At 33.6% G+C, this 21,456-nt stretch overlaps 1 protein-coding gene across 1 annotated transcript in view; it reads left to right on the top strand.

Moving 5' to 3' along the window:
- Positions 1-10,524: 10,524 nt before the first annotated feature.
- LOC119066457 (TNF receptor-associated factor 4) overlaps positions 10,525-21,456 on the top strand; it is a 59,179-nt gene continuing 48,247 nt past the window's right edge. Inside the window, exons 1-2 of the mRNA XM_037168963.1 lie at positions 10,525-10,966; positions 13,743-13,815. Of these exons, the coding sequence (XP_037024858.1) occupies positions 10,905-10,966; positions 13,743-13,815 (135 nt within the window). The 5' untranslated portion in view covers positions 10,525-10,904. The remainder of the gene's footprint in view (positions 10,967-13,742; positions 13,816-21,456) is intronic.

The raw sequence follows: 21,456 nt of genomic DNA on the forward strand, positions 1-21,456 counted from the left end.
TGAGTGTGGTTTTCGAGGTTCGGAAACGCGTTTTCGGCTGTAGTTTAGCTGTATTGAAACCTACAGAGGCGTGCGACCCATCAAATGAAAGGTATTCGTAACACGATTCGAACAAAAAAATAATTAAAAAAATCGGGGCTGATTCGTTTGAGCTAGAGTGATTAGAGTGACCAAATTTTGAGCTACTCGAGCGTAGGATGAAAGGACTAATATTTTTGCGATTATGAGAGATAGAGAGTTACTTTCTTCGGCAAAGTCTCAGAGTTTTACGAGTAGAACAGAGGGGCATATGTGAAAAATGTCGAAAGTTGGAAATGGGTGGGTCAATTATGTTTTTAGAGGTATTTCTTGAATGGTGGCAGATAGAGAGTTACTTTCTTCGGCAAAGTCTCAGAGTTTTACGAGTAGAAAAGAAGGGCATTTGCGAAAAATGTCGAAAGTTGGAAATGGGTGGGTCAATTGGGGTTTTGGAGATATTTCTTGAATGGTGGCAGATAGAGAATTACTTTCTTCGTCAAATTTTCGAATTTCGTCAAATTTTCGATTTTCGTTAAATTTTGTCAAATTTTCGAATTTCGTCAAATTTTTTCATTTTCGTCGAATTTTCGAATTTCGTCAAATTTTCGATTTTCGTCAAATTTTCGATTTTCGTCAAATTGTCGATTTTCGTCAAATTATCGAATTTCGTCAAATTTTCAAATTTCGTCAAATTTTCAAATTTCGTCAAATTTTCGAATTTCGTCAAATTTTTGAATTTCTGTTATAAACTGTTATAAAAAGCAGTGTTCTAAAACTTCTAAAACGACTGATATCCCAACAAAAATCTCTTCGAGAAAAGTTTGACGCAGTCTTTGAAATACAATTTCTAAAATGAATGATATCGCTAGAGTTGACGCTTTCAGCTTCGTTACGCAAAAATTAAATTTTACACCCAATTAGTTCAAACAAGCTGGCTTAGGTTTTCTCATCATCTGCCAAATAATTTTTACAAAAAAAAATTTTGACTGGAAACAACCAAAATTTTACCAAAAAAATCTGCGTCGCAAAGTGGCAGATGTTCAGGAACAGACCAGCAAGAAAATTTATCTGCCACATGCGACGCAGATTTTTTTGGTAAAATTTTGGTTGTTTCCAGTCAAAATTTTTTTTTGTAAAAATTATTTGGCAGATGATGAGAAAACCTAAGCCAGCTTGTTTGAACTAATTGGGTGTAAAATTTAATTTTTGCGTAACGAAGCTGAAAGCGTCAACTCTAGCGATATCATTCATTTTAGAAATTGTATTTCAAAGACTGCGTCAAACTTTTCTCGAAGAGATTTTTGTTGGGATCATGTGTTCGGTAGTAGGAGATTTCCTAAACAGTCCATGAAGTAAAAGAATCAACATATCGACAAAAAGATAGAATCAAAAGAAGTAGCAGATTCGCTAATTATATTGGTGACGGTCGTTGGAAAAAATGTCAACCTGCGATTAACCCCCAACTATAGAAAAGCAATTAAACCCAGAGTGAATCTCTGCAAAACAAGACGATGGGAATGCGATAGAGAAATTGAAACTGAAAACTCAGCAACACAAAAACATTTAACTGGTTTTAGCAAAGATCCAAACCAACAGTCTTTGAAATAATAAATCTTTCATAAGTTTTTCCATTAGATGTCGCCTGTTTTATATCAATTTTTAGTTGGAAATTACATTCGTTATTTTGAAAATTTCAAAACAGAATGACTAAGTTGAATAAAGCATAAGTTTTAACAGACTTAGCAGACAGTTTCGAGGTAGTTTACAATTTTCTTTCAAACTGAACTAAGGATTAAATCGAAATAAATGGAGAAAATAAATAAATAAAACTATAAAATGCAGCTGAAGGAGCCAAATGAAATTCTATAATGGATTATTGAATTATCTGCATCCGTTGGAAGAATATTGCGAACTCAATTTACATTGTTTGCAAATATACAATTTAATCTCATTCAGACATTGCGATGCTATCTCCATTTTGGTTTAATTATTTTACATTGACTGTATACATTTAAATAATGATGAGTATTCCTTCTTTTTACCTCAGTGGTGTCTTTTAAATAATAAAATAATCAACACTATTATTGTGAGTGCCACCAACAAAGTCTAAATTTGTTTGAAAATTGTAAACGTGAGTGCACGAATGATCGCAACAAATATAAAAATTAAAAGTTTTAGTAGAAAAGGAAGACTTGGGGGATTATTTACGATATTTGCACAGCATCATCTTGATTATCATCAATAGTCATCACAGTAGAAACCAATTTTAACTCAACCATTTTATGATGGCCTTAACCGACTCCTCTTCAAAAACTCAAAACAAAATCCGAGTATGAAATGATTGAGTGTCAGCGGTCAGTTGCGAATACGTTTCTCGGCTAATTTTATGTTTAAGAAACAATCCAAAGAATTTTAATTGTTTCATTGTTTTATACGATTATAAACCAGGTTGGCTGTATTTTATGTAGAAGAACGGAAACATCGATTTACATAGTTTGAGCATTTCGTTAAAATGTAAGTGGTTAGGGTATCAGAGAATCATTTTTATACTTCAGATAATTAAAGAAAAAAATATATTTTAGAAATGTTAAATGACATCCGTTGAGTTAATTCATATTATTTTTACATGCTTGCGGATCGAAAAAGTGTTTTTAGCAACGAGAGTAAAGTTCTTAATTACTAGGAATAAGTCATTTTCTTTGGCTACAAGAAGAACTTACTCTTCAGTTAATAAACATTGATTCTAGCAGGCAGCAATTAAGTCCAATAAAAAATCCTATGATTGTACCTTGGATCGTAATATTGCCTGTCTACGAGCGACTATATTATCTTCTGTTATCAATAGTTATAAAATTCCATAAAATTTTAGATATTTTTAAGAATTAAAGACGTCAACACGTTTTCTGCTTGTTACTTATGATCATAAGTCATAAGTTATCGTAAGTGTCTGTATCATAAGTGTCTGTCAGACAGACTATGTAATCCCAGTAAATTTTATTTTACTGCTATGTCATCTGCTAGCTACAACGACGACAAAAATAAACGATGACTACTACCTAATGAGGTCTTATATAGCAAAATGAACAAATGAAGTAATAGTATATTACTTCCGAGGTTCCAAGTTGTGTATTTGATAAGTGGGGTGTTACAGCCCGACCCGAAGGGGAGGGCTGTATTCCCCACTTGTCAAAAAACAACTTGCAACCTCGTAAGTACAATGCTTTACGTGATTAGGCAATGTAAATGAAAATGAAACATGCCGTAAAAGATTTTGTATCAATCTGTTGAAAATTGTTGAAGAAACAGACTCGATAGTCTGACTCCCTGCTTCTCCCTCGAGTGCTTAAAACTTTAACATAAAACTGACCAAATGTAACGAAACCGTCTCGGAGACGAAACGCGCTATTAATTGCGTTCTAAGTTAAATTTTTGTTTGTTTGAAAAAGCAACAACGATTCGTTAACGGAAGTAACGTTTCCAATGCCGCCAGCTGCTAAATTCAAATATTTGGTCCTTATTATTAAAAAAAGGACTTGAAGCACCAACCAGTAAGACACGTGTCAAACATATTCCAAAATACAGTTCACATATATACCATACAGTCATTTACTAAAAAATGTCGTTCCGGTTTTGTGGTACTCTCTGAACCCTCTGAACTCAACCGTTGTACATTTTGTTGTTTTTCAAGCCAACAAACCAGCAACTATTTTTTTGTGAATAAAATTTTTGTAAAAAAATAATATTTCACATTAGAAAGACCATATCCGAGTAGAACTTTCATTCGAGTGCAATACACGTTACACACTTCTTTTCCATTTTTTTATTTTTTCTTTTTTCTTTAATTTGTGCGAGGAATGTTCACGGATTGATGATTTGGTTAGCACGCATTATGTGTGAGTTAATCGACGGAAATAAGAACTCAAAGAACTTTTCACTTGAGTGGATTTTAAATGAATATAAAGTTCGATCTTATACTCGCGTGTAATCCACGGATAGTAAGTATTGTACTGAAGAATTTACCAGCGCAACTACAGCAACAACAACAACTGAGGAGAGGAAATGGTATTAATTGAAATTATTATTTTATACACAGTGGACGACGCAGAAACATCGAACCGAATTGCTGTTAAACGTAGGTTTGTGTGAAATTTTTTTATTATTTCATTTAAATTCATGCGTCCAAAATCATCGTCAATCAATCAACATTTATTTGAGAATATTATTATATTCAAGACTAACAAACAACCAACATATGGATTGTATTGGATATGCCATGTGTTGTGATAGGTACATTCGGAAGATGTCAAATTTGGTTCATTAGAATACGTTTTTAGACCCGTACGAAGGATATGACGTCTACCAGTTTTCGTTTATTGGACTATTGAATGGATGTATGGGACATAACGTCCTGCGTTTGTAATCCTATCAACCGAATTCATTCGATATTAAAATTCGAATGCAATGGACTTGGTTAATTGGAAGATTCTGAAAAGGTTTTTTTTTAATTTTTTTATTATCATCCCTTGACTGACGTGTGTGGGATACGAACGGACTTTGCCTTTTACAAATGTTTCGTATCGCTAGGGAGTGCTATGAGCCTAGAAAAACTATGTTGATCAACGTTGCTTTTAGGTCCTTTTGCAATAGAAAGTAGTGCAAATGAATAGAATTAGGGAGACTGGCAATACAGGAACGCCACTGCTACAACGGTCCACAAATCAAAGAAGAAAATTGACACGTAAACAAGTAACACTTTTTCAACTTTTGTCATATGCTCGTACGGGTCCCATGCAGCCTGCGCATCCGTAAATCATATGCATGCATATTCGTTGATTTTGAATAATTTCAAAAAATTAAACAAAATTACAATTATAAACCACCGAAGATGCTTGTCATATTTGGCTGTTAAATATTTATGAACGTTGTACCAGCGAGAAACATTGTGATCACACCGTTCGTAGTTGTTGGTTGATTATTATAGTTATGCGGGCATGATGTTAAAGGACCAGTTAAAATCAACGTATAAGTGTGAGAATATCTTCGACCCTTTCATCGATCTTTTAACCTATTTCATAAGCGTCGTCGTCAGTTAAACTTTACATAAAAATGAAATAAATTTGAACTCGTCGTGCACCGTTGGAATATTGAAAATATTGAGAATGGTAGGATTATGTTCAGATGATTATAAATTCAACATACGCCACATCATAATAGTACAGCAATTCTAACAAGCACGTTTTAGGGAAGCGATTTTAGTGTCGACAGGAAGTTCTGCATGTTTATCGATAGAATTAATGTTATTATTGTGTGATAATATACGCACGTGTTTATCGTTTTTTGATGCATTCTTACGTGCATGCATTGTGCAAGCGATTGAATCGCGTGTCACTTCGATTTTTGAATGGCCAATTCAGTAAAAGTATACAAAGAAGTTGAAAAGTTTAGTAATCAATTCGAATTCAGTTAATTGATATGGCGCGGTTATTATTGTTGCTTTCGGTGCGTTTTTCTCACGGTATACAAAAACTAAACTGGAGCTCAGGTTCAAAAACGGCCTGTCACCTCATCTGTTATCGACATCGACGACCAATATAATATAAGCGATGAGGTCTAGATTGATGTCATTATTTATACGTTAAAGCTAATGCAGTAAAAGATGCTAAAGAGGCACTTCAAACAAAAGAAGTAACAGATTAAACGACTGCGATATGCCGTCGGCTGCAAAAGGACTTAAAGTGTTAGCGACATTGAAAGAATTATCAGAAAACCGCGCCGACTGAAATAAATAAATTTTAAATAAAATGTTATCTGCCCGAACCGGTGTAAGACACCCGTCTATATAAACACATTTCCGAAGAAAAAAAAAAATTAAACAGAAATGACCACCACCATCTACCAAATAGCCACAATATAAAAAGATCAGTAAAACATCTGCCCCATTTATGGAATTTAAAACATTCATCGGAGGAGAAAGATGCATAACACGTTACTTATACGTTTATGTTTCGATTTTGTTTTGTTTTTTATTTTTAATGATTCAGATATATTCGGAAACATATTTTTGTGAATAACATCTGTCTCGAATGGATCTGAAGACTTAGCAATTATTGCATCGAACATGGTTGAACATTTTAAAATTCCACTGCAGCGTAATACCAGTCTGTTAACAGTGTCTTGGAAATGTTAAGTGTTTTGACACATTTTTTCTTGAAGATTAAAAATTAATTGAATTAAAAAAACAAATTTCCTTTGTGCGATAAAATGCAGGGCCTTTTTTATCAAATTAATCACGGAAACCGTAAAATTACACAAGAACTTAATGAATCCTCTGGAATGTGGTCAGCTCTTTTTAACGAGTAGACGCAAATAAGAAACTGACTAGAAAGTTAAAAGCGTATTGCAACAAACCCATATACATCTGTTACTTCATTTGTATACATTAAGGCCGAGTGTTTAATACAAAATCTATTACTTCAATATTTTTATCATACGAACACCTCTTATTATTATCGTCGTTGTCGATAGTAGATCTGTAAGATTACAACACCAAAAGACTGTGGCTGTATTCGTTTAACATTTTCCACATGCAGCGAAACCAAATTAAAAAATAAATCAAACAAAATCAATCTACAGATGAACAAAAAGGATTATCAAAAAATCGATTTAACTTTCAATTAGACTCCTTTTCAAATTGGAAAAAATTCGTATTTGTACTGCCTCGGTCCACACAATAAATTACCATAAATGGAATGGTATATATATGTGTACCATAAGTGTTTACAAATAATATCTGACAATGAACGGATTGACACCTGAATGATTGTAACGTGTTAACAAAATAATGGGCACTCATTCAGAAAAAAGGGATAAAAACGAAATGAAAAGAATGAATCAGCAAATAAATCCGTTCCTAATTTTCATATTCAAATTGAATGGTTCTCAATTTTGTACTTTCAATGGGACTGGACATATTTTATAAATGCTATGTGATGAGGTGTAGTGGAGATTTACTTATTATACTTTCGAATAAGATCTTTTTCTTGTTAGACGTCAATAATACACGTATTTAGTTAACCCTTATCAATTATATTTATTATTTATGAAGGAGAAAATTAAATTTTTAACCGAAAATATACGAAATAAGAATGAATCACAAAACGAAATGGAATGAAAGAATTGTTCTGATGACACTGTACGTTAACCCCCCCGGGTTATTGTTTGCTTTGAAATGAATTTTTGAATAAAAATAGAAGCAAATTAGATTCGGTATTATTGTTCGAATGAAGATGAGTTATTTTTGGTTATTTATTTGTTTGTTTCATCAAAGACATGCGACCTAAGCAAATACCAAATATTCGAGTCTTTTAGCGGAGTTTTAAAGCTACAAAGTGTTGAATGTAAATAAATTATTCGAAATTATTTCGGTTTTCAAACAATGATTCATTATTTTCCAATTAAGTACGGCTATTTCGATGTTATTCTAAGTAAAAACTTGTTCTACCGATCCTATGTCTCAAAAAAAGCAACTTTTTATAAAATTCATTCTGTCATAATAAAATATCTGCACCGAATTTTGAAAACCTGCTACCTTTCCAGACCATAACTTTCTACAAAAAATGGAAACTAGCTGATAAAAGCCGAGAATTCCAACACAAATCCTTTAAACTTGTTATAAACGGCAGGCGTATGACTAAATCATAAACGCTAGTGTTTGGTGCATAATCTCAAGGCTGTAAACTTGGGGATCTGCGTGACCTCCCCAAGTATACAGCCTTGCATAATCTATTACTTTATCTGTTTTATTCGGTTTTATTGTGTATTTGACTATAAGGCCACATCACCAATACCTCATCACTTTATTTTCGTCATCGCTGCGGATAACATATGCCTAACCGCTTTTAAAAGGCTATTGAGTCGATCCTCTCATTAAAATTATAATAAACGGGTAGTCGCAACTTTGATGAGTTGTAACAAATAACCGTTGAGGAGTACGGCTTATTTATCGACTTATTACAGTATAAAATGTCCTAGACTATTAAAGTTCTAACGTTAGAAGAAACGTAGCTTTTTGCTTTAGTGGAGTTGTAATTTTAATTTTAGAGGAACCGTAACTCTCGCGAAGCTCGAGGTGTCATGTGTAGCTCCTTAGAATTGTTTCACATGCTACGCGGTTCATTTGTTTAAAAAAAAATGGAAACAGATGAAATGACCAGGGATGCTTCTCAAATTTTTGATGCAAAAGGCTTAATGCTTCCTTCTACCAAAATGATAGAAATGCTATGCAAAGTACAAACAGTCTATCTAACAATAAATCTATACGGACTGTCGACATCATCGACGTTTTCTAACATCGGTAGGCAAACAAACTAAAAAAATTCGAAATGGAAAATTTATTTAATTACAACGAGTTCATTTATCCCTTGTTTCATTTTATGGTTTTAACATTCATTTTAGAAGCCATCGCATGATCTATGGTCAGTGATCCATCTGTACGATACTATAAGTATAATATGGAAAATGTAATGAATATTTTATCATTGATGTGCTCTACTGAATTCGACAAACATCAAACCACCATCATATATACTTCGAGTAAAATGATTATGTATAATGACTTTGAAAAGTATAAATTCAGCATAGCGCAGTGTATTTTGTAGCATAAGCGTGCTGTATACATTGTTGCACCTATTTCTCTGACTTGAAAATTATTGTACAAATTTAAATATCATAACCCCGTAACGCACTTGCCACTGGCTGTATCGAGCTGGCACATGGCAAGCTAATACACATAAGGTTTTGAATTTAATTAATTTCTATCGCATTTCTTTTGAAGCAGAAGACATTATTGTAACGTTGTTAACTTAATGCGTACTATTAGAAATTATTATTTTGTTTGAAAGACGTTTTAAGAACAGAACGACTTGTCCAATTCGAAGAATACCAACTAGGGCCGGAATGGCTACCAAAAGGCACATCGGGTGAATTGGCTGAAAAAGGCTCAGAGTCGCCTAAATAAACTCTATTGGTCTGAGCAGCATTAAAAAGCAAAAGGCGCATCAGGTACGATACCAACAGTGATTTGTCACAGTCTTACTCATCTGATATCGACAAATGCTGCAGCAATGAACGATTCACTTCATCTTACGTTGTTATACTTAAAGCAGAATGCATGATTCAACAAGTGATGTTATAGATTCTGTATCAAAACAAACAATTCCGTTTGCAGATCTTATATGAATAATTAACTGCAGAGTCGCATTAGAGAATTATATGAAAAATGAAAGTTGTATTTTTGACCGCTGTCAGAACAGGTACTTCATTTTTACTATTCGATCAGTAATTACCAAACACATTTTACTTAATGCTTTAAGAAAGAAGTAAAAATATTTTATTTTTATTTTTCTTGTAATTCGCTAATGAGACCTGTCCCCGTTCTGCATTTGACTATTCATATGGATGTATCGTGATACGTTTGCTTCCTGACACAGAATCTATGACTTCACTTATTTTAACAAACGCTCTACAGTATATAGAAAAACACTAAGCAGAGCTCACAGTTTATGTTTGTCGATGTTGTCGATAACAAATGACTAGATTTGTTTTTAAAAACGTAGTAAGCGTTGATCAGCATTTAGTTATTTAGTTATTCTGAGGTTGGATCAACCTACTCTTCAACCTTTCTACAAAAGGAAGATTTGTCAATTATAGCAGCCGTTAAAGTCTCCATGTAAGTCTAACTGCGTAAGTACCGATTAATTGGTACCCGTATACAAATGTAAGAAACTATATCCATTATTCCACTTTATAAACATATCTAGAAAAAAAGCAGGAAAAAAACTAATTTGCGAACAACAACACTGCCATGGCATTACACTTCAATTCAACTACCTTCTCGTATATATCATGTTTGCAAGCAATTTGCGGTTTCTGTATTATTACGCAAAAAGGATGTTGATTCGTTTTTTTATATATTTTTTTAAATAAAAAATGAAACGTTCTTACGACAAGTAGAAGAGCAAGTGTCTTTAATAGTGAAGTATTACATTGTGCTTTTCGATATAAATTTGTAAAAGTGGCAAAGTGGAGTGTGTGTGCTAGACTTGTAGAATGTTAGATGCATCGTCAACCATTTGATTTCAACCACATTCCAATCCATTCCACACGTAGTTTTGCTATCCAAAATCCGTATAAATAATTCGATTTTATATACGTCGAGGTTTAAATTAATTAATGAAATTCGCAACAATGTTAAACATCTTCGCATTGAAACCCACAATACCGTAAATTAGCCATCATAATGCAATTTTTTTTAATGCCTCTTCGTCTTCCATAATGTTGCTCCAGCAGTGTTTGCATTCACCATATATACACACTTTGATGGAAAAGAAATGAAAACAACCAAAAGAACTTGGCATGCAAGAGTAAATAATACCTGACTCATCGTATGTAGACGTAGAATATTATTGTCATTTGATGGATTAACTTGTGCAATTTTTTAATATGGTGAGAAGGCAAAGTGTTTGAGAGTTCAGTGTCTTGCAGATATTGGATTATTTAGTCGGATAAATTTCAAAGTAGCGCCGTGATACGTTTAATCGTTTGATGAATTAAATTGCTTTTAATTGAATAAAATAGTTTTTTTTTTGGACTCCAACGGACATTGAATCATATTTGTATTTATATCGTTTAGTTGGTCAAGTGTACCTAGTATCCAATTGTTGATAATTATTATTTTTTGTATGCTCAATCACATTCAAAAATCAATTCCAATTATTATAACAAAACCGACAATAGAGAGAAAAAAACAATTCAACAGAAATTAATTAGTGAATCAATTGTAATTTAAGAAGAATAAAAACATTTCTGTGACTACAAACTGTATAGACATGCCGATAATGAACGAACCAAGGCCTTCCGTTGTTCAGCAGGTCGCCCACCGAATAGTCAGGTATGTTTTTTTTCCTGTGTGTTTAATGGAAATGAAACGGATTGCCGTTCGTAATAGTATATTTATTGGGTTTCAAATAACCGCTGAGCGTTCAGCTTACATAGGGTCTAAACTGGCCAACAGACTATTATTATGATAAGTGTTTTTATTGGATGTTATTGACAAATTTGGACTTATTTGGAATTGTTATGTAAAAATTCGTTTGGTATACATTCGTTATATGTCATTGGAACTGTAGTAAAAGTGTGGCCCATGTTTGATGTTATGTACGGAGATACGCAGAGCTGGGTTAAGGTGTTCAGCATTAGATATCTCAATATCAGAGGAAATTTCTAGAATTTTAAGATATTCATAACTCATGTCTTGCTTCATGGTTTCATCCATTGCCTACATTTGAGAAATTTTTTCATTGATTTTTTCGAAATTTTCTTGAATTTACTCGAAATTGAGAACATTGAGAACATAATTGATATTTCTGTATATTCGCGATTTTCCTAAACTTTCCAATATATTTTTTGATTTTTCGTGGAATTTTCCAGATTTTCTTGATTTTCGAGAAAATTTTTCGTGGAACCGGCATTTGCTTCTTCAACATAATTGATAAGACAACACTGCTAGAATTTATGTATAAATTTTATCATCACTGGCCGCTCATGAATGACTAGATAATTCTAAAAGACTTAGTTGAAAATTTACCAAAGAATGAAAAATGTTAGAACTTCAATATCGACGACTTTTACTTTGAACTTATTTTCTATCTGTCTGCTTAATAAGTAGATTACGCCTTTGTTTGAAACATTCTATGTTGCCAAGTGAGAAGGCTACGAAGGGATTGGTTTTGCAAGAGAGTATCTTTTGCTAAACAAGTGATAGAACAAAACATTAAAACATAACGTTCTATGAAGCTCTATGGAGTGATAGAACTAAAGAAGTAAATATTTGTGTAATAGCATAGTACTGGAGAATGCTTTGGTAATACTTTAAACAAAGGAAGTAACAGATTCAACCGAATCACAAAATAATGTTTTCAGATTGAGACAAGAAATCAATAATAATTGCTGTACTACGCTTTCGTGTGTAAAATATTTCCAAAGACTTGATAATTAATTTTAATTTAGGAACGAGATTGCTTACTAATTTATATTCCAACCATAACACGTCTGGAGCAGTATTAGGGCATGCGTTTTCTATATTTTTACTGTTATCTTTTTCTCTTCTACCTTTGCTTCGCTATTTCAAGCAAGATGTCGTGGCAGTAATGTCATCAATATTTACATTTTTGCTCAACAGATTTTAATAAAATATAATGTCAACGTAAAGCTCATGATCTCAAGACTCCGGAACATGTATGGTTTCCACTCAACAAAAGTACATCCTGAGGGATTCTTTTGAAAAACAGTCTACCGAAATCGGACGTATTTTCCAGTGGACTTTTTTATATGTGCCTATAAAGGTATTCGACCCTAGAAGCCAAAACCACTTTCCAAAAAAAATTTCACAGCTTGTGTGGCTGGTGAAAGGTGATCAAAAACCGAAAACTTACACTTTTCTTACAAATATTTCTCCCGTTACACGAGCCGTATAGGGTCGTGTGGGGTGTCATTAGAAAGGTAATCACATGTACTATTGAGCCGAATAGGGACTTATTGGGTTTAAAATTCATCCAGACTGAAGTATGTGCAGTTGAAGTTTTCAACCGGAGACTTGCACTGTTCTTACTGAAATTTCTCGATGTACACACGGAATAATTTTTTGGTAAGTGGAAATCAAGCTTTAGTGTTTGAATTGGTTTAGTATCTGCTATAAGAATTTGGAAAAAGGATGTGAAGCAAACGGGTTTTAAAATTCATACCGCGTAGAAAATATTGTGCCAATTGAAATACTAATTGCTGTTCTGAGGTCCTGATATCATGCTATGCGCTGACATTATATTTGCCTAAAATCCATCGAGTAAAAATTTAATTATTTTTTGGCTGAGCGACATCTTGCTTGAAATAGCGACAGGAGAAGAGAAATTGAGAAGAGTGTATAATATAGAAAACTCAAGCCGTGATACCGCGCCTGGTTTGGATTTTGACTTTGACTTTTTGCCTATTTTATTTTTACTAATTATAAAACTGGCAAATCAGTATCCTCAATCAGCGTTATTAATCTGAATCGAATAAATTCTCCGGCCATTTAAATTCTGAGCGTATATTAACTGAATAAAAATAAATCGTAAAAATGTTTACATGCCGCAACATGCCACACACCTATTTTAAATAATAAAAAAATTCTCCACATCAGAAAAAAAGAGTCGCAAACGAAATCTAATCCACCATTGAAAAGAATTTTATTTTTTATGTAATTAAGCAGTTTCTTTGTTTGTGCGACGACTTCGCCTCGAAATAAAATTTATCAAAAAAATTAATTTTCACACACCCACAGGCTAAAATTTCCAGCGCCCATATTTGGATCATACAACATTTTAGCCTTAACAAATTTTTTCACGTTTTGATTTTGTCCATTTTTTTTTGTCTTTTCTTCTTTTATAACCAAAAAACCAATTTACATTCTCAATTTTTATTTAAAAAAAAATATTGTTAGACTCGTTGGCCATTTAAAATCAATGTTACACACGACACTGTGAGCCTACGCACTGAAATAGCAATCGATTTATAATAAAGTTAATTTTTATTTGAAAAAATAGAGAAGAAAAAAAAACAACAGAAAATTTAATTCAACACAGCGCGCGATTTCATACCAAAAAACGTTAATTTCTGTTTATATTTTGCAGAGATGGTCTAATGGTTAGTCAACCTATTCAACCGATTCCAAATATGGTAGGCTCAGCTAGAGACTATGCGATGGTAAGTTGAGAAATTTATTATTTCTGTCGATGTTTAATTGTTGGTAAACAGAACTAAAGATGAACCTTACACGAAAAAATGCTTTCTGTTTACTTTTTGTAATTATTTGTGATTCTTTGCAATGGAGAAAAAATAGTGTAGGCGCAGTGGGATGCCACTGCTGCCGGAATGACATTGCCACTATCAATACGAAGTTTTTACGACAGCTTTTCCATATGTTCGATATCATCCACACACGACTTTTTGACAGCCTCCCCCTTGTCCACACTCTGTAATATCTATTCAAAGTGACGTGTCAGGTGAGATGATACATCCACATTTTCTTAACTCACATACTAATGCGAGAATATGAAGTTCTAGTACTTCATTTGTTCTTGAACAATTTTTGTATTTATACTTCGTTCGTTTAGGGTCACTGTCATTTTAATGGTTAAAACAAAAGTTTTTTCTTAGTCCACATGGTTATCTAAAAGTCCATGTAATGGATGTCTGTAGCCTGGAGATTAATTGCATGTCTCCCATCCTTCCGCCCAAATAAATCTTACCTGATGATAAACAATAGACATGCAAAATCGACATTTCGATTTACCTTTCAAGCTCGTCATCATTTAAATTCCAATAATGGAAAGTGACGTAAGTCGCCGATAATATTCGATATAATTTATGAGTCAGAGGAAGGATCGGTCGCGTCGTTAAATTAATGGATTTGATTAATTATTTTCAGCAATTTATTATCCGCCGTAAAACTGCATTTAAGGATACCATGCACGCAGAACGTTTAGACAAGTTTCCATTTAGGGAAATCGAATGTAATTTTCTGAGAACGAACGAAAATTAAAAGGAATATTAAAAATGCGAATTCGTTAAATGGTCGACTCCACTTAGGTGGTGTCTTTGTGTAACAGGCTCCCGATAAAGATTTATTTATGTGTCTACAGAATAAACATTTTATCTTCCTCGTGTGTTCCATGAACCATTTTAAACAACAAAATTAAGAAAATAAACTCAAATGCGAAAAGATAATTCCAACAACAGTAACGAATAAAAACTGAGTCCAATGTGTAATCACTTCCGTTAAATTATCTCACTTTGACAGACACCCGCAGTCCTATATGCAACACATCAAATGAAACCCAATTTTCTATATATCTTCATCCACACTCTATTCGGTGTTTATACTAACCCCATTTGTTTCAACACAAACAAGCCATTCTGGATGCATTAAAATCATTATTTTTATCTACGGAAAATTAAGATTAAAATTGAAACCACCATAACAAGCAGAGAAAAGGAAGTTCTAAAAATACCATTCCATATAACGAAAACACATTTTTAGTTTATTTAGTCTTTGAATGGAGCGTAGGAAAAAAAATTGTATTCAAACATCCATTTCTAAACGATAAGTGCGGCACCCGAACGTTGTCTCAAATATCCTTTTTTTTTTCAGCTTCATATTCTTCCCGTCTATATGACGAACTGATCAACTTGATTTTAAGTAAAACATCGAAACTATACAGAAAAAATGGTTCAAAAACATCTGCTATTTCGTTTTTATTTTCATTGTAAAATTGGAATGTGCAAGCATGAATGTGAGGAGGGTACCTCATCAACGTATAAAAATGTACAATTCATTTACGAAAGAGGCAAAATCTCTTAAGTTATTTATACAATTTTTTTTTGTGTTGTTAAATATATTTTTTGATAAAGTGAGGCATCTGTACATCTGGTTGTATACATAATACACTTTCATACGTAGCGAGCCAGTGTAACGTTCAAGTTATATTATAAATGGTATTATTTTCTCCGTATTTTATAGCTCTCTATACAACACCCGCTTCTTCTGTATCCATGTTGTTAAATAGGACCCTAGACGCGTCGCTTAATATAAATTTTAATATCGAAATACGTAGACTCTTCACGGAATAATGTAAAATGTGCTATTCACCAACGCGTATCAATATCATCGGGCTCAATGTTCCTTTTTCAGTGTGTCTGTGTATGGTTCAAATTACCCGTAAATAAGGAGATGATTTTGTTAACCATGGGGATCGATCAATTATGTATGCATCGAACAGAGTGTTTTAATTGATTCGGGAATTGAGCAGCTGGACCAATTAAGTTTTTATTTAGAGAAAATGGTCTGCATAGAGGGATTCTTTTGAAAAACAGCCTACCGAAATCGGACGCATTTTCCAGGGGACTTTTTTATATGTGCCTAGAAAGGTATTCTACCCAAGAAGCCAAAACTATTTTTCAAAAAAAATCTTCGAAGTTTGTGTGGCTGGTGAAAGGTGATCAAAAACCGAAAACTTGCGCTTTTCTTACAAAAATTTCTCCAGTTACACGAGCCGTAACTGGAGAATGTTTTTGTAAGAAAATTGCAAGTTTTCGGTTTTGGATCACCTTTTACCAGCCACACAAACTTCGAAGAATTTTTTTGAAAGTGGTTCTGGCTTCTAGGGTCGAATACCTTTCTAGGCACATATAAAAAAGTCCACTGGAAAATGCGTCCGCTTTCGGTAGGCTGTTTTTCAAAAGAATCCCTCATAACGAATTGTTTGGTAATTAGTGCAAACATCAACTAGTTAAGAGTAACCAGTTTAAAACAATCGAGAATAGTCATCTGTTAGTGACATCTACGACAAAAATGAGCAATTGTAGACGGTATGGTTTTATCTAGTAAAATGTGTGTTAAAACTAATGAAGTAATAGATTTGTATCGATCACTTGGTGATAATCCCATTAAAAGAAGTAGTAGATTTAATGTTTGGTGTTAATATACAACTCATTAAAGCCATACCAGTTCCCCATGCAAACATTGGAGCAAACACGCTGAGATCTGTATCATCATTACAACAACAATTATAATTCGTTTTTCAGTAATCCCAAAAAGCGGTTCCCTATCTCCGTTCATTTCATCATAAAGTTTACACAAACATTAGCGAATGCAAACAGTAATCCATATGTGGGCCCATATGGTTTCAAAGAACAGTAAAACATCACCCTTTTCGAGCTGTTTTTATTGGCTCATATCGTAATGTAAATAAATTGAAATTAAAACCAAGGGGATGATGGTGTGATGATGGTGCAACGAGAGAACGAGAATATGGCTTGCGTTCAATTTATAAACTGTTGACTCACAATGCAATGTGGTTTTTAGTATTTACTTAGGATGTTTTTTTCCTACATCGATTCGACACGCGTCGATTTAAATTGAATTATTCAGCAGAAATAAATACTTTAATGATTGTGAGAACAGTAAGATATTTATACCGAACTATCTGGTTTTGGGTAGAATGCGGATTTAAGATTTCCACGTAGTTTGTTTTATCTTATGTAACATTGTCTTGCGGTTTGGTTCGACAGAAAACGTTTGAAAGAAAGATCCGAGCTAAGAGATCAACCAAACATATTTTGTTGTTTATCATATTGTTAACCACCGAAACGCAATATTTTTCATGTATAGAAATTAGTGGAATAACATCATATTAATGGCTTGAGACAGGCATCTTTTAAACATATCTCTTCACTTTATATTTTCTTGGAACTGTAGTAATATGCTTATTATATCTCATCAATTTCATTGTTTGGCTGGATGTAACACATTTGAATTCAGTCTTTTCCATACGTATACACACGTTCCTAACCGAAGAAAAACCCAGCGTTTTTTTTTAACTCGTCTTCTACAACTTGTACACAATATATCAATTACTTCGAAAGAGACTCTCACGACATAATTGAAATTCTTTGTGCGTTTTGTATTTCAAGTAAAGGAGAGAAAAAAAAAACTTCGTTTGTGTGTGAGTCGAGTGTGTAAGGTGAGTATTTACGACATTATTATAAGTTATTCGAAATTGAAACAATCAAATTTGAACCACAGAGACATGCTTTGCTTTCCTGATTAAAATGTTGAACGAGAATTGCCATAAAAAATTAAGATTGAATTTCAATGCATTTCGATGTTCGATAGGAAGTTACATTCCATTTACGGAAGGAGGTCTTTTTTCCATTTGTTGCACTTTTTTTATTGAAAACATGTTGAACCATTAAATTACACTCCATTGAACCCATGTTTAACCAAATGTCCTACGCAAAAATTTATTTATAAAAAAGAAGTAATTTTGCCGAATGACCAAACATTGAAATTTTGACAATTTTCTTTACTTGAAAAGCATCAAGAAAATTAAATATTCAAACGAACCCTTTTCCAACTCAAATTACACCACTCTCGTAAACTCTAGTAAACGAAAGACAGTCACTTTGTAAGTGCTCATATAACACCGATTCAACCCTAAGTTGCATATTTAAATTCCTAGCCCCCATTTCCGTACAAACCCACTATATAAGTTTCTGCAACCATTCTGACAAATAAACCACATTTTTATGTATGAAAATGCTCAAACCCATGAATAATTTATCTCGGTAATATATTTCGTCTGGTATGCAATTAACAATTGTATTGCCAGCGCTGGAAAAATTTTTTCAAAATTTTTCACTTTATCATTTCAAATTTGGTGCTTTATTCAGCAGCATTTCTAACAATAAAAATTATAACTCAAAATGTTATATGAATAAAAAATGTGCTCGGTACGCCTTAAATCCGGCCGATTGGGGTTGCAATACATGTTTAACTGTAATTCAGCATACAAACACGGTACAAAAAAAAAAGTTGCAGCTGCTGTTTCGGTTTTGGTTTTAAATCGACACAACATATGGATATATTGAAATACATATGTCTCGTCTGGTTAATATAATGAGAGTGTGTAGCTTTGGCGTTATTATAGAAAGATTTTTGCTATATGAAATTCTAAAAGGTTGGTTGTTCTTATGAACCAATAAAACTTGTATGAGATCGATGTACTCATATACGATAAAATCATCAGTTAATACCACACTATATTCAATCAAACGCATTCTACACGTCAGACCATGCCACTATAAAACACTAGACTCCAGTAACCTTAACCGGTTTCTTAACTTGTATCGAGCGAGTCATTTTAAAATAGCATTGAGGTACAAGTCAATTAATATAAACAACTCCGTATGGTCTAATGTCACCGCGGAGGATATAACTGTTTTAAAAATGGATTCAAACGCACTCATTTTCATATTATTTTGACATAAATAATGAACTCAAGATAAATCGACAGAATTTGACCAATCGGTCATACCTGGCTTGTACATTCATTGGTTAAAGGTACCAACATCAGCAATATTTAACTAAGCCATTCCCAGCGATTAATCGTTGCATACATCGTCACACAGTTACGGAAAATCTTCTCCTAAAACAGCAAAAAAACATTCTAAAGTATCGCTCAATGTTCAATCTGCCAATGTCACAGTGGAAACACAGTGTCTCGTTGGAAGGAAATCTGTGAAAACCCTCAGAAAACTCGAAAAACTAGGAAGTAAAGAGCATTCGCTGCGAGTAATGAATAAAACATTCGTAGATCTTATTAATTAAATTTATGCCATTTAAATAACAAATCCAGCTACTAAGAACCTGGTCATACACTTGGAAGGTCATTAAGATCTCTATTTGGATGGTGGCTGTGGAATTGGTAAGAACTTTATTAACAAGGTCTCTACTGATGAAACAGTAGATCGAGACGGCGACAGTATACTAGTTTAGACGCAATGTTTAATAATCTACTAAAATATTTGCTACTAAAGAAGCTGACTCAAGTGGAAATTAAGGGTTTGTCAACCGAGTCCGTTTCGGTTAATTGTCAAGTATCGGAGACCCACCTATTACACCAAAAATTGTAACAAATGACGGCTAAATATTGAAACGTTTCCACTTTTTCGAAGTACCAATAAAACTATCGTTTTGTTATCCAGTTATTTTATTGTTAAATTTACGACCGCTTCCATTTACTATTAGTCGAGGAAAGTGGAATATAGGGAACATCCCTAATTACACTTTTTTTGTATTATACCCTCTTGTGTGCACGCGGTCGTATGGTACATATAAATTGGTTGAAGCGTGTAATAAGTACGCATCGAGATCTCGACTTTTTGGGTCGTGGTGTTGATGCATCGCATGCCATATAGAATATTATTCCATACAAAATGTAGATAATGTGCGATGATACCGAATATGGTTATTGTATCGTGTAAATTTGTCTAAATTAGTTTCCATTCACATAAATTTAGCTGTGTCGCATTATAACACCATTAAAAGCATTACACAATAACAATAATTTTGCTGAAAATAAAAAAAAAAAACATTTTTTACCCAACCGAACAATGACCGCATCAATCTACTCTTATCATCACGAATCTCAAGATATATTTCACCGCCATTAAGCGGCACTCCGCTCCCAAGATTCCACTGAATCGAAATAAAAATGCCCACCTACAAGCAATCCTATGCTTGTTCGATATTGTTGTAATACCTGTGTGTATGCCATTGAGCATGTTAAATAGAAAAATTTCTTCAGATTCATTTTGCTTGGCGTGTATCGTTCGATTCCATATTTAGTTCTCCAATTGCACATTCAGTGTTTCAACGAAGAAGAAATAAAAACAAAACGACTAAATTGTCTATAAAATTAGCTTAATATCGTAATGTGAATGGATCAACACTATTATTTCAATAAATTGGATCGTCACGAATTTTCCATTCTTAGTAAGGTTTCAACAACGAAAGGAATTAAATGCAGAAATTCGAAGTACGAGAATTCGATGCATGATTGATTTCTCTGTGGGGTAGTTGCCTTAATCGTAACTGAACACCGAGGCCATGTTTGTTACGCCAGTTTTACTTTAACAGCCCACATATACGATACGTCTTCTAGCTCCAGATACAATTATGTACATTCTGAAAAAGCCCGGACCACATGATTAACGTGAATTTCTACCCACGTATATAGACTAACAAACCCCTAGAGTGCTTCTGGAGCTAATTATATCTCCGCTTAAAGTTAGACTCAGATAATTGTACACAGAATTCATTGTCGCTTCATTCATGTCACTCTTCAGTGTATGGATCGTTGATTAAACCAAATACTTCAACTACCCAGATTATGATGCTTGGGTGTGCTTAGGCACGTTACCTTTCATGCTATACATTGAAGAAAACCCTATACATAATTTGAACTCACCGGAATTGAACACGGAATAGCCAGTACGCTACCACTGAGCCAACCAGTTCCCTAGAATTCAATACAGCTAAGCGGGTAAAATCATTGAGCAAACTTATGACACCGGTTCTCGTTTACTATACGAAGATTTATTGAACCGAATTTAAGTTTATTTTTATTTATTTGAAAATGACTGGAAAATATTTACAAGTTTACAAATTTGTCATCAAAAATATTGCACCCGCCACTCTAACTATCACAAATTTTTTCAAATATCCACGGTCAGATTATTTAACCATTCCAAGGCGGCAGTCGTTATCGTGTGAATCTCCTCGATATTCCCGTTAAATCTGTGTATTGTATAGGGCACTCCTCCACCAGATGTTTCATTGTTTGTAATTCACCACACTGACAAAGCGGCGATTCTATAATATTCCATCTGTGAAGCAAGAAGCCGCAACATCCTTGACCAGTTCGAATTCGGTTTGAGTTGAAGCCATCCACCTCTTTTGTCGGATCGTTTATCAGCTCTTTGTTTTGTACTGTTGCGGCATTC

The sequence above is a fragment of the Bradysia coprophila genome, chromosome IV (assembly GCF_014529535.1).
Source record: "Bradysia coprophila strain Holo2 chromosome IV, BU_Bcop_v1, whole genome shotgun sequence".
Classification (NCBI taxonomy): domain Eukaryota; kingdom Metazoa; phylum Arthropoda; class Insecta; order Diptera; family Sciaridae; genus Bradysia; species Bradysia coprophila.